The sequence below is a fragment of the Corvus cornix genome, chromosome 14 (assembly GCF_000738735.6).
Source record: "Corvus cornix cornix isolate S_Up_H32 chromosome 14, ASM73873v5, whole genome shotgun sequence".
Lineage (NCBI taxonomy): Eukaryota > Metazoa > Chordata > Aves > Passeriformes > Corvidae > Corvus > Corvus cornix.
In genome coordinates this window covers 14,020,705-14,033,349 of record NC_046344.1, presented here as the reverse complement: position 1 = coordinate 14,033,349, position 12,645 = coordinate 14,020,705, and the positions used below count along the sequence as shown (strand labels likewise).

Sequence of the window (12,645 nt, the reverse complement as noted above, 5' to 3'; positions counted from 1 at the left end):
ATACCACAGAGGATGTGGTATGAAAGTATAATCAGTTTTATTCAATTGAAGTTCACACAAAATAAAACTAATTCATTTTCTTACCAAGGTCATTTACTTTATCTGATGAAACTTACTGTCTTTTGTTTGATAGTAAATAATCATGCCATGAAAGGAAGTACATTTTGGTACTGGATAAATTTTGGTTCTCTGACAACATACTTTCATATTGTACTTGAAGGATTAAGATACTCCTAAAAGGAGACAATTCCTTGAGGTGGAAATCAGTATTAAACTTGAGCATCCCAGCTACTTGGTACAGAAACTCTAGGTATTCTTGGGAAGTATTTAAAAAAATTATCCTTAGCAGGAAAGTCTTGCTTTGTTTTTCTATTAAACCAGAAGCCTTTAGCAGTACAGAAACTATTCTCACACTGTTGTTGAAACTCAGTTGCTCCCAGCAAAACCAGTATGGTCACTTTTTCAGAGTCTGTTTGATTCCATTATAGTTTTCCTGAGCAAGTGAAGTGTTGTTGAAGAGCTGGATTGCCAATGGGAGAGATTTGTGCTTTAGGTGAGCACAGTGTAACCATGTAGAGCAAATGCACCCATTGCATTGGTAACACATCCGCTGTGCTGAAGACCCTTGGTCACATCAGTGGGCTCCAGTCTCAGTGGCCTCCTCAGTGTTCTGGTGTGTTCTCAAACACACAGCTCGTACCTGCTCAGAGCTGTCTTCTGGCCAGTTTCTTTGCCTTGCACAGAGAATGGAGCAGCCAGGAGGTTTCTGGCCTTGTTTAATTTCCCTGTTCTTGATTGATAATTTTAGCATCAGCAGGAAAGCTGTTCTGGGCTCGCTGCCTGGAACGTCACATTGGGAGCCTGTGTTTGCTGGCGGCCCCAGAGCTGCCTCGCAGGTAGCCCACCTGCCAAGAATAAGAAAGCAAGAAGAATAAGAAAGCAAGAAGAATCAGTTTAGTTTCCAGACTGAGTTTCCTGTCTTCCCTTTGGAGGTCAGTCCACAGCACTGCCACAACAGGCAGAATGTTCCCTAGCCCACCTATGAAGGCTGGGAGAAGCATTCCAGTGTGTGCTGCTAATTCCTGCTGGCTGGAGCGAGTCGAAAGGTTGGCTCTCCACAGCCCACTGCTAATGTAGAAACCTGCTAAGAAAATAAAGAGCTGTGTTGTTCCAGGTGGAACTGCATCTCCTGCAGATGTTTCCTGGAATAAAACTTGCAATTCCTCAGCTCTGCAGTAGGTTTGAAAAGCACAAGGTCAGTGATCAGGGTGTTAACCATAAACTGGTTTCCATGTGCAGTCAGGCAGTCTCTCAACCCAGCCATGAGCTGAGGGTGTTTCACACTTCCCTGAAGCACTCCAGGGCCACCCCCAGAGCTGCAACACTAGGAGGGATCTGAGTCTTGAGAAGATTGCCTGGGAGCAGCTCCAGAGGAGCTGTCTTGCCATCCTTGCTCTCTTTGGCAGCATACCCCAAGCCTGACCTTGCCATCACCATAACCAGCCACAGGTAATTCAGCCCTCCCCAAAATTCTAGCAAGGGGTTCTGGAATGATAATAAAAGTTGTGTTTCTTTTTTAAAATGGAGTGGAATTTTCAAAAGAAGTTTCAGTAGCATGCTCATAAATTCCTTTGAACTGGATGCCTACATTAGTTTTATTCTGTCGGGGCGCCTTGTTGCAGAGCTGCTCTTCTCAGCTGTCATTGCCAGACAGTGAAAAGAGGTAAGAAAGGCTCATTACCCCCTCCTGAGTCATCCTCTTTCCTTTTACCCTAATTATAATGAATTGAGTTCAAGTCTGTGGAAATGGAAGTTACAGTTGCTTCAAATTGTGGTGGGAAGCAGTAGATGATGAGGCCAGCCATAGGCTGTGGTAGACCACAGCAGGAAACACGTGGTGAGATCTGAGGGTGATAATGTGTTGTGACACAAGTACAGAAGAATACAACACAACTGCCCTTTCTCCACAATGAGCAGGCTGTGAAAAAGTAGAGGAAAACAAAGCAGGAATGTCTGTTAGACTTATCTGCTTGTCCTGTGGAAGACCTGAAGTTCATAAAGCTTATGAAGTTCATAAAGATTATCTTCAGGAGGCAGAGGTGGTGTTTCCAGGCTGGGGCCCCGAGCGCAGCAGTGCTGATAAACTGGGTTACTCCCTTATTTTTTCAGGGAAAGTGTTTGACAGCTGTAACCTAACACCTGTCTTTGTGTTCCTTCTGTGTCCTAGTCCTCTCTCAGGTTGCTGGCTCAAGATTTCGGTGCCATGGTCAACAACCCCCACCTGAGTGATGTCCAGTTCCAGGTGGACAGCGGGGACATCCTCTATGCCCACCTGTTCGTGTTGTACGCGCGGTGTCCGGTGGCGGCTCAGGCTGTGAGTGCTGCTGGCATTCCTTCTGCTCCTGGGTAGGAGAGCCCAGGCTGCCCCCTCCCACAGCCAGCCAGTGCCCCAAACCAGCACAGAGCACTGCTGGGCTTAATGGCAACTGCCTCAGGACCTGCAGTGGTTTTTCAGCTTAGGGAAACCGGAATAAATCCTGACAACGTGGTGAAAGATGTGCTGCTTTATCCAGGGAGGCTATGGGGAGTCAAGGATCCTTGCACTGCACCCATGAGCAATGAGGGAAGCTTCCCAAGTGCTTCTCGCTCTTGAATTTTTGATTTTTGTTCCTGTGCAAGCACAGACTGTCTTGTCCATCTTGGTGTGTCCTGCCTGCCACCCAGGCTGGGAAATGTGAGCAGGGAGTAGGAAGATTCTGGGGAAGTACTTTAAAAAAATCTACGCAGACGTTTTGTCGCTCTTGCCTTGGAGGTACCTACACTGCCTGTGCTTTTTGCAAGGCTAGTGAAGGAGTTCTTATGTTCCCAGAGCATTTTAGGTTGAATAGCTCCCAGCCTGCTCCTATGCAGCTTCCAGGTAAATTCAAAACAGACCAGAGGAAGCTCATGCAGAGAGATGTAGATAACTCTGGAAATTGTGCTCTGGGAAGTAATTTGATTGCAAAACTAAGTGGTGAACTCTAAGGTCACCTTTGATATGTGTGACTAAGGCAAGTAGTTAAAAAGTTAACAGCTACAGGTCAGGAAGGACATGGCCTCTTCCATAGGGAGCTCTTGTAACTGCCTCACCTTGGCATCCTGGCCCCAGGGTAGGGCATGGGCAAATGGAAGGAGCTGATGGGAACAAGGATGAATGTAGATGTTGTGTTGCTTTATTAGCAAACAGACTTTGCTTTCTCTGCCCCAGGTACACAGCGAGGGGTTGGTGGTGGAGGAGGATGGGGCTGCGCCGACGCACCGGGTGCTGCTGAGCGACGTGTCGGCCGAGGCTGTGGCTGCCTTCCTGAGGTACCTCTATGCTGCTGACACCAACTTCCCTGCTGGGCTGCGGCCCCAGCTGCAGGCTCTGGCTGCCAGGTGTGTACCCTGAGCATGTTTTGGATCCCCTCAGGCTTTCAGCCACACAGACCCCAGTTTGAGATCTTCCGTTGCAGTTTTAGCGGCTTACAAATTCCATGGTGCTCTGCTACGTCTTAAATGAAACTTGCACGTAAGGACATCCTGCCCTCAGCTTTTCCACCTGTATGAGAGTTTCTATGTTCAGTATATGCTCAGCAGACTTTGGCTGAGAGTTTTGTCTCAGGATGGCTGTTGGCAGCTGATGTTGAAGATGATGAGCACAACTTCTAAATGTGATTCTCACTTTATCTGAACAACACTTACAAAATGTATTGGATGCTCAGACTTTAATGTGTTGTGTCAGCCATGCTCCAGTTGTGGTCCTAGCCATGCACTAAGAGCTTGAAACAGGAGCAGTTGCTGAGGTATGCCAGGGACATGGCTGGGGCTTGCCAAGTGTATGTAGAGAGGTGCCCTGTCACTCCAAAAAGCCAGGAATCTTGCACATGGCAGATACTATCCAGCCTCAGCCATTCCATGGGACTTTCCCATTGCCAAAGGGATTTAGTGTAGTCAGTCTCAAGCACAGAAAAGGAAGAATGTGCCTGATACTTTCATGTTAGTGACAGCTGGAAAAGGGTATTTGGAATTTTAGGAGTACACTGGATTTTGTCCATCTTAGGAAACTCAACTCACCATCCTCACGTGAATTCCTTACAAAGCTCACAAAAGTGATCTGACAGCCAAATGGTGAAGAAATACTGGAGGAGGAAATACTAATTACATCCTTGTTACTATAATTGTTACTATTGTATCCTTGCAGGTTTGGTGTGAGGGAACTGATGGCAGAGTGTGAAAACAACAATGGAGAGAGCCAGGTGTCCTCCGGAGTGGATTCAGAAGATGATCTTATCTCTGTGAGGGATGAAGAAGATTGTGAGGACAGAGCTGAGAACTTCCAAGACCTCTTGAAGTCAGTGTGGGTGGGTGAAGATGAGGAAGAAGTAGCTATGCTGAACCCTGAGTGCCAGAAGGAAGATGATAGTGAGGTGGGAGAACAAGAGCTGGAGGAAATCTATGAGTTTGCTGCAACTCAGAGAAAGATGGCTCAGGGTGAAAGAGAGGTGAGCAAGGCAGCATGTTGCAGCATCAGCAGCGACACCAAGGCAGCCCAAGGTACAAACCAGCAATCTGAGGAGGAAGAGGTAAAGAGACCTGAATCTGCTTCAGTAAGCAACAGCCTCAAAGGTCTGAGGGATGGCAACAGTGTGGAAAGATCTGAATGTCACTTGTCTGCACAAGAAGAGAAGATGCAGAATATAAATAGGTGCAAGAGCATGAATGATCCAGAGGCCACTATTGTGCCTCACCGCAGTGAACCTCAGCAATGGGATGGAGCAGCCCATGGTGCTAATGAAGGAGGGGCTGTTGGGGGATGTAAGGATGTGAAGGATTCCAAGTCACCTCAGGTCTCACATGACAAGGCAGATCACTGTGGAGAGCAGTTTCCTGGTTTCCAGGGTGATACTGATATAAATGACAGCTATGAACGTTTGTTTTCTGCCTCTCAGGGGGATCACTGTGAGCCTTCCCTGGTGAAAGAAGTTACCAAAGAATCAGGAAAGTCCCCTAGTGAAAAACATGTTGGTCTCAATGATTCTCTTCTGTTCAGCAAGTCACAAAAAGACTGCTCTCCGTGTAAGAATGGTTTTTGTGTCCCTTATGTGTCCCTTTTTCCTGCTCTTGGCTCTTCACCTGCATCTCCAAAATCAGAGGGAAACTTTGCCAGGGAACATATGTCAACACCAAAGCAAAACAAAAAGGAAAAATCATTCCCATCTGATGAAATACACTCCCAGAAAGCCGAGGAGCCTGATACTGCATCAAGAAACGAGATCACAGTTTCTCCAGCTGAGCTTCCTCACAGCGAATCAAACAAGCATGCACATGTTCCAGTGTTGTCATCACCAGGCAGGACTCAGGATGCTGCAGCTCAGGGGATCAAGGAGGGTGATGTTATTGTTTTATCTTCTTCTGATGATGAAATGGAGTTACAACAAGGCAAGAAGTTGCCAGAATCTGACTCTGCTCCGAAGAAAACTGAAATCCTTGGGCTCCTGAGGTGTACAGATGTAGAACAAAGTCCTGAGATACCAAAACCTGACCATAACTCATCAGTCCCTGAAACAGAGCAGAGATCAACCCAGGTCTCATGTGGCAATACAGACACAGTGTGTGTAAGTGGCGATGTAAAGGTGTCCCCTGAATTTCCTCGCAGCAGACAAACAGGTGCTTGTACAGAAATCAAACAGAGTCCAAACCCGAGCCCTGGGAAAAGGCTCAGTGATGAACTGTCTCCAGGCACAGACTGCTCCTGGCTCGTGCCAGGAACACCAGTTCTGAGCAAAAGCAGAAGCTTCTCAACACAGACTCAGGTCACAAGTATTAATTCTTTAAAGGGTCCAGAATCGAAACTCGGAGCAAAGAATGTAGCAGCAGGTAATAGTAACCATGAAATGACTGGAAAGTTAATAAAAGATCATGAAACAATGTTGTCAGACGAACATTTGCCTATGGAGAACTCAGCCAATGGGAGGAGCCCACCCCACAGCCCAGCAGCAGAATCCTTTTCCAAGAACTGCCTCCCAGTTTCTCCAGTGGATCCAGTTCTCTTCTCCCCTGGCCACACCAACACAGAAGACAAATGTGCCAATATCTCAGGTTTACCCACACCAGTGCCTCCGTTCCAGGAGCAGCCACTGGAAGATAAAACAAACATCAGTGTGGTTGAGCTGGAGGACAGTGACAGGGAAGTAAGTCTGCCTTCTCTGGGGAGCAGTGTCCTGCTGTGTGAGGAGCCCCCAATCCCTGTTGATGACTGCTGGCATGTTGAGTATCTGTCACCAGTCAGAGGTGATGGCCACGACTCCGGCCAGGTCAGCCATGCAAAGACCAGCATGGCCAGCAGCCCCAGCCCTGGCTCTTGGCATGAGCAGGAGGAGAGCCCAGTCCAAGTGCAGGGAATTAAGGGCAGCACCCCTCTCCAAGGAAGTCCTGCTTGCAGGAGAACGACTTTGCACTGCCCTGAGAAGAGTCCTATTGAGCCATGTTCATCAGTGGGCAGCAGAGCCAGTTACCTGGACTCCAAAATCTGGGATGACTGGAATGGAGAAGAGAAGGAAGATGAACTTCCAGAGATTCTTCCTCTGTCTCAGAGGTTGGCAGCTGCAGCAGGGGCCTGTCAGTCAGATCCTGTCAAGACTCCTGGTGAGAGCTTGTATTGATACTACATTTATTAGGCTAGGTTAAACTGGTTTTATTTTAATGCTTATCTTACCTGTAGTTCACTTGACACACTGAAAGAGTCTTTGGGCCTTTTGATGCAAAACATTTGGCAGGGCCAGGCACAAAGAAGGTGCAGTCATTTGCTGTGGGAAGGAGCCTGTCTAAATGTGGGATGCCTGGAGTGTAGCCACATGTTTCATTGTCACCAGTCCATTGGTAGTGACAGTACTCCTTGCAGAAGCTGTGGGTACTTGGAGAGGGAAAAGCCAACCAAAACAGTACAAAACACAGGCTCCAGCCTGCTTGCCAGCAGGTTGATGTCATTGATGTCATTGTATCCAATTAAATATATTATTAAATATGCCATACTAAATTATTAGTTTAAGGGGTGATTAGAACATGATATGTGAGACTGGCTGTGCTTGACAGTATCAGTAAACTGGTATCATTAAATCAGTATCTAACTCCAGACCCCAGTAGCTTGATTTGCTCAGCTTTTTTATGCATCAAGTCTCTGTTATGAAATGTCCTTCCTGGGAGAAGGACCACTGCACAGAATTCAGTAAATATGGTTGTAACTGCTTTCTAAATGTTGCCTGTTCTAACAAAGCCCTGACTGGCCTCATTTTCAGATGTGACATATGTCCCAGTTTAAACTGTTTTCTGATGTAAAGTCAACGAAAACGAAATATCCTAATTAAGGGGGGGGGAAAAAAGTGTTGACTGTTCTGTCCAATGTGAAGCTGAGTAATAACTAAAACAGCTTGTAAGGAAGTAGTTGCTATTAAACGATTATTAGATAATATTAGATTTCTGCCACTAAGAGGAGAAGTTAGCAGCCATTTAAAGTCCTTTCTGTACTGATTCTCATCACAGTAATTTCATTCTGCTGCAGAACCTTCCTGTCAAGAGAACAACAGGTCCCCCAGCACTCCAGTGACACCCATGCCAGCTTATTCCATCATGGAGACCCCACAGCTGAAGAAGGAGCTGAGCAGGTGAGCATTACCTCCCCCAGGATGGCTCTTTACAAGAGGAACCTGCTGGCAGGTAGTGTGAAAGAAGGGGAACCATGGTGAAGCTCCAGCCAGTACTTTCTGAGGTCACATCACACTTTTCCAGCTGCACTTCCTGGCCTGAACCTCTTGCTGAGCTGTGACAGTGGAAGGTGCAGCGTTACTGTAACCTAAACTCCACGTTTCCCTTTCAGATTCGGTGTCCGTGCTCTCCCAAAACGCCAGATGGTGTTGAAGCTGAAGGAGATATTCCAGTACACTCACCAGGACAGGGACTCTGACTTTGAGGATGAAATCCCCTATTCCCAGCCCCTCCCACAGAAGTCCCCGGCTAAAAGGCTGACGAAGGCAGGCCAGGCTGCGGGCAGGAATCGTTCCCCGAGGGCTCTGGGCAAGAGGAAGCAGCCTGCCAAGGCTTCTGCAGTGCTCCCTCGGGATAAGGCTGATGGTGCATCCCATGGAACAGGCTGTGGCACATCCAAGGAGGGAACTAAAGTGCCACATCACCCAGAAGGTGCCAAAGAGCAGGAAAGGCCACCTGTGTCCCTGGCAGCTGATGCCGAGGAGCTCCCGGCATCCCAGGAGTCAGCAGGTTCTTCAGTGGATGGAAGTGACATCTCCTTTGGTTCACAGAGGTGAGGCAGTGAAATCCTAGACAAAACACTCAGTGGTGCAGGGCAGAGGTGAGGTAGGAATGAGGTAAACAGAGGTGAGTGTCCCAGTGGCCTACAGTGGCCCTGCCTCCTCCTTGAGTGTGTCACGTGGAGGTCAGCACACTCCTACAAAAGAAACAGGCTCTGGATTTCAGTCTACTTCCCACTGAACTATTCTCAGGACACAAAAGGGCTGCATATGAGCAAGGCCCAAATCTGGTGTGCCTGGTCTGCAGGTCAGTGACACGGAGCACTCGGTGCTGCCTGAGAACCTGGAGCTGGAGTTAAGAGAGGATGGCACAGCACCCCTTGGCTGAGCCTGCCAGGAGGGAAGGGCCAGGAGCCAGAAATACCATAAAGCTCTGGGCTGGGTGAGCAGGACCAGCACTGTCCTGGCTGGGATGGGCAGTTTGCAGAAGCCCTGCCATGTTCTGCCTCATTCATTTTGTAGGTGCTCGTAGTGCAGGGTCTGTGATCCTGCAGAGGGAAGTCATAGTTCTTCATCATAAGGGATTTGGGGAGCTCTGGTCCTGTCCTTGTTGGCCTGTTCTTTCCTTGACCTCTGGTCTGTTTCATCCTGCTTTTAGTTCCTTTGTGAATGGATTTGAAACCTGTGCTTTTGCATCTGAGGAGGAGGAAGAGGAGTTTCCAGCATCTCAAGCAGCAGCTCGGGAAGAGGAAAAGCTGGAGGCAATAAGGTGCTACATCCGCTCCAACACGGCCCTGTACAACAGGATTCTTTTCTATGAGCCCATCGAGCTGGCTGATCTGCATGCAGAGCTCAAACAGAATGGCATTAAAATTTCCAAGGCAAAGCTGCTGAACTTTCTGGATTCTCAGTGCATCACATCTACCATGGCCAAAGCCCGGAAAGAGAAGGAACAGAAAAGGAAGGGGAGCAGAAAACAGAGAAGGCGATACCAAGTGAAGCCCACTCCTACCCCCTGAAAATTCTGTACATGGAGGCCTTGCTGCCAGGCTGGAAAGTCCATTCCCAGCTGGTGCTCCAGCAGCAGGTGATGGATGGAGCCCTATTGCTCCTCATGGCCTGATCCCAGGTGAACGGGCCTGAGCTGCACTCCCATTGCCAGCCCTCTGCTCCGATTGCACAAACCCCCCATGGCTGCCCTGCCCTCAGCACACAGCTCACCTGGAACCTCTTTCCACCTGATTTGACTCTGGTGCCTTTTCTTTCCATTTTTTCTGATAGATTTTAGGTCCCCAACTTTTCTTTGTGCTGGTGCTTCCTTCAGTGACACTTGCCAGGACCTATTCCCTTGATCTGGGCTGTGAAATGCTTCACCCTTCACATTCCAGGATTCAATCCACTGTCAAGCACTGCCTGTTTAGACTCCTGTGACTTCTGTATTTACTTCTTCAGCACAGTTTGCACTGCTGATTTTTAAGGCAGGGAATGCTGTGGAAATACATAAAAGGCCTTTTTTCTATACTTGCTTCACTTGGCAATCTCAACTAAAACTCCTAAATCTGTGTTTCTGAAATGGCTGCAGAACAGGGCAGGGGTTTGTTCTGTTCCCTTTGCGACACCTGCCCAAAGCGCCCCTGACACCCGAAGCCTCAGGAAAGCCCTTTCAATTGGAAAATCCAGTGGGATGTGTCCATCTGCCCATGGGATCTGTGTTCAAACCCCTCTGCTCCATTTCCTGAGCACCCTTTTCCCTGCTCGGGCTGGCCTGAGTGTGTCCCCAGCAGAGATGTCTTCAAGAAAATATTTAAGTGAGCACTGGAACTTTTCAGCACTTCTCACAGCTTGAGCTAAACCCACTGCTTGGAACAGTCCCGCTTCCAAACTGGACTGGTCCCAGTTGTAAAGTGTCTGGGACTCCTGGGGAAGTCTTGGACCCTAAATTGTCATATTTTATATATTGACCTTCACAACAACAACTGACTTTTGTCTGTTCTGGCAGTTCTGAGTGTGCAAAGGCTCACTGAACAAAATGGACACAACACAAAAAGAGGGCAGATTTCTGATATCTTCATGTATGTGGGACATACAATTTTTTTATACAGTATTTGTTTTTGATTTGATACAATAAACAATTTAAATCCTGTCCATTCTCATATGGAACAGTAAACAAACACATCAATGTATAAAAAACATGAACTTTATTGAACTAGACTACTCTTCCCAGCTTCAACTAGAGAGTGAGAACATGACTGGGAAGCCTATGCCTAAAGAAAACATCAACTATTTTTAAACTTGAACTCTTTGAAAAACTTCAACTGGGGGTGGAGAAGACTTCTTGGAAACCTATTTCCTAATAACAAAGGGGTTCCTAACACCTATGGGCGGGAATGTCCCAGTGCCCGGGCTCAGCACTGGTCACACATTCCCTGCCATGTCCACCAAGCCCAGAGATGAGCTGGGGCTGGGGAGTCGGAGGAGAGGCGAGAGGTGGAGTCTGCTCTTCTGAGTGCCAGCGTTCCTTCGCCTCCTCCCTCGGGGCACGGGCCTCTGCCGGGAGCTCTGGAGCAGAGACATCTTCATCAGGGCCTGGTTCTCCAGCAGCAGCTGCAGCAGCTCCTCGGAGCAGCCGTGGCCCTGGCAGCACGGCCGTGCAGAGGCCCCGGTGCTCTGGCTCTTCGCCTGCAACACCCAGCACAGGGAGCCCGATGGAGGGGCGGAGGGGCCTCGGGGCTGAGCCCTCGGGCGCTGCCCTTGGCCTCTCCTGCACAGAGAGCCTGGGCCCGGCCGGGCTGCCCCGGGCAGAGGCTGCAGCAAGAGCAGCTCCGGGCTCAGCCGGGCCCGTTCCTGCCCAGCGCCGGGCTCAGCCCCAGCTCCGCCAAAGCCTTGGCCGAAGGGCTGCCCCAGAGGCACCCGCGGGGCCTGCCCAGCTCTGCTCCCCACAGGGGCCCTCGGCCCTCGCCCCACACCCTCCCGGCCCAAGGCCGTGGCGGCCCCGGCACCGGCCCACCTGCCTCAGCCCCTCCCTCACCTCTCCCCAGCGTCTCCTGAGCCCTCTGACAAGGACCCAGCCCACGTAAAAGCCCCTGAGAATCAGGGCCACGGCTGCGCAGATCCACGGCAGCGCCTCCAGGACCAGCATGGCGTCCCTCCCTGGCGCCACGGCCTCCCGCTCCTCCAGGGCCTGGGGAAGCGCATCCCAGCTCCCTGTGTCCCCAGGCTTTGCTTGGATACCTCCTACCACAGTTAATCCACCACCCACCTGGGCAGCCCATTCCAGTATCTGATCATGCTTTATGGGAAGAAATTCTTCCTGATGTCCAACCCAAACCTCCCCTGATTTTAGGCTGTGAAATGCTTCACCCTTCTCATTCCTGGATTCAATCCACTCTCTCAAGCAGTGCCTATTTACACCCCTCTCACTTCCATCTTCACTTCTTCAGCACAGCTTGTCCTGCTGATTTTGAAGGCAGGGGATGTTGTGGAAATACAATGCCTTTGGTTTTAACTTGGTTCACTTTGTAATTGCTACTAAAATTCCTAAATCTGTGTTTCTGAGCAGCTGCAGAACAGGGCCCTGTGGGATCATTGAGCCCAGCCTGTCACCCATCACCACCATGGCAACCAGACTGACCATAGTGGCCCTGTGCTAGCCACGGGCTGCTAGTGACAAGGGGCCTTGTCACTGAGCTCCACATCCAGTCTGTCCTAAAATACCTCCCTCATTTGTGACTCCTCCACCCCCCTGGGCAGCCCATTCCAATATCTAATCACCCTTTCTGGGTAGAAATTCTTTCTAGTGTCCAGTGTAAACCTCCACTGGTGCAGGTATGGAGGGTCTGTGGCATACAGTCCAGCTGACCTTGGATGGTTGGGATGCTGGGGAAGGGAAACAGCCCTTTTCCTCTCCCACCTTCCTCACCAAGGGCTGCAAGCAATGACTGTTTTGAGAAGGACAGGGCTTGCCTTAACTGGCCTTCCAGTTGATGCTGTTCCCTCACTGTACTTCTCAAGTACACACCTCACATGTGGAAAAGCTTCAGTCCTACTAACCAATCTTAATATGGGAATATGAATATCCCTTCCCAGTATTTTTGTTCTGGTTTTAGGGAAGACTTATATTCACAATCAAAGATTTTGTGATCAATTTTTACATCTTTACCTTCACTGAATGCAGCATCCCAGTTCAGTGGACATAAATTATAACCATTCAAATCACATCGTTTCTTAAAACACTTTACTATGTTAGGAAAAAAGAGTTGAATTTTAATGCCACATCTTTGCTGTCAGGGTTTGGAGCTGACTACATTGTAGACACTTGCCTTGATGCCTCCTTATTGCTGAAGTTGACAAAATGTAATTCTGA

General features: G+C 49.0%; 1 protein-coding gene across 5 annotated transcripts in view; it reads left to right on the top strand.

The window, feature by feature from the left end:
- The window catches only part of SLX4 (SLX4 structure-specific endonuclease subunit), a 29,329-nt gene extending 18,904 nt beyond the window's left edge, over positions 1-10,425 (top strand). For all 5 annotated transcript variants that reach the window (XM_039560683.1, XM_039560682.1, XM_039560681.1 and 2 more), the window contains 6 exons: positions 2,228-2,374; positions 3,248-3,417; positions 4,223-6,666; positions 7,580-7,682; positions 7,895-8,335; positions 8,941-10,425. In XM_039560683.1, the coding sequence (XP_039416617.1) occupies positions 2,228-2,374; positions 3,248-3,417; positions 4,223-6,666; positions 7,580-7,682; positions 7,895-8,335; positions 8,941-9,301 (3,666 nt within the window). In that variant the 3' untranslated portion in view covers positions 9,302-10,425. The remainder of the gene's footprint in view (positions 1-2,227; positions 2,375-3,247; positions 3,418-4,222; positions 6,667-7,579; positions 7,683-7,894; positions 8,336-8,940) is intronic.
- The last annotated feature ends 2,220 nt before the right edge of the window (positions 10,426-12,645 follow it).